The sequence below is a fragment of the Vigna umbellata genome, chromosome 2 (genome assembly GCF_029865625.1).
Source record: "Vigna umbellata cultivar VRB3 chromosome 2, Vumbellata_1.0, whole genome shotgun sequence".
Lineage (NCBI taxonomy): Eukaryota > Viridiplantae > Streptophyta > Magnoliopsida > Fabales > Fabaceae > Vigna > Vigna umbellata.
In genome coordinates, this window is record NC_142166.1 from 15,449,955 (window position 1) to 15,451,046 (window position 1,092).

General features: G+C 44.3%; 1 protein-coding gene across 1 annotated transcript; it reads right to left on the reverse strand.

Moving 5' to 3' along the window:
• Positions 1-330: 330 nt before the first annotated feature.
• LOC148203485 (uncharacterized) lies at positions 331-720 on the reverse strand. The gene has a single exon (XM_088107619.1). The coding sequence runs from the start codon at positions 718-720 to the stop codon at positions 331-333; it is 390 nt and encodes a 129-aa protein (XP_087963745.1).
• Between the last annotated feature and the right edge of the window lie 372 nt (positions 721-1,092).

Sequence of the window (1,092 nt, forward strand, 5' to 3'; positions counted from 1 at the left end):
TAATGATTTCCCTGGTGAATATCTCGGCTACGATTTTAGCTGAGAAGGGATGTTTCAATGCCACAAAATGGGCATACATGCTCAATCTATCTACAACTACCAAGATAGCATCATACCCTTGCGATTTGGGCAGTTTCACAATAAAATCCAAGCTTATCTCCTCCCACACGACTTAAGGTATTGGTAATGGCTGTAATAGCCCCTAAGGAGATGTTGTCATGTATTTATGTTGCTGACACACAACACAACTAGCAACATACTCTGTAATCATCTTCTTCTTGCCTACTCAATGCAAGGATTGGGCTATCCTTCGGTACGTCCTGTACACACCTAAATGCCCCCCGTCTTGGTCACGTGGAATTCAGCGAGTAATTTGGGAATCCATGCCGAACTCGCAGATAATACCATCCTCCTCTTATAATGCAGCCTATCACTCTCCAAGGTATACGAAGCATGCGAGTTGGGATCCTTCTGTAGATTGGCTATCAATTTTTTTAATGTCTCGTCCTTCTCCACTTCTTTTAAAAGTTCCTGGAAATCTGGCCAGAACAGCTTGGATATCGCCCGAAGCTCTTTCTCCTCCGTTTCCTCCTCATCTCTCCTTGAAATAGCATCTGCAGCCCTGTTGGTGGTCCCTTTTTTGTAAACAATCTCGAAATCATACCCCATAAGTTTTGCCAACCAGTTTTGCTGGTTTTGTGTGGTAATTCTTTGCTCCATCAAGTACTTCAAGCTACGCTGATCGGTGTGCACCGTGAACCTTCTTCCCACCAGGTATGGCCTCCAATGTTGATGGCTAAAACCAAAGCCATCAGCTCCTTCTCATATATTGATTTGCTCAAGGACCCCTCAGATAAAGCCTTGCTATAAAAAGCAATGGGTCTTCTGTTTTGGGTTAGGACAGCTCCCAGCCCTCCTCCTGAAGCGTCGCACTCAATGTGAAATTCCTGATTGAAATCGGGTAAAGCTAAGACTGGGCCGGAAGTTATTGCAGCCTTCAAGTTAACCATAGTCGTCTGCGCCTCTGTTGTCCATTCAAACTTGCCCTTTTTAAGTAACTCTGTCAAAGGTTTTGCCAACTTACCATATCCA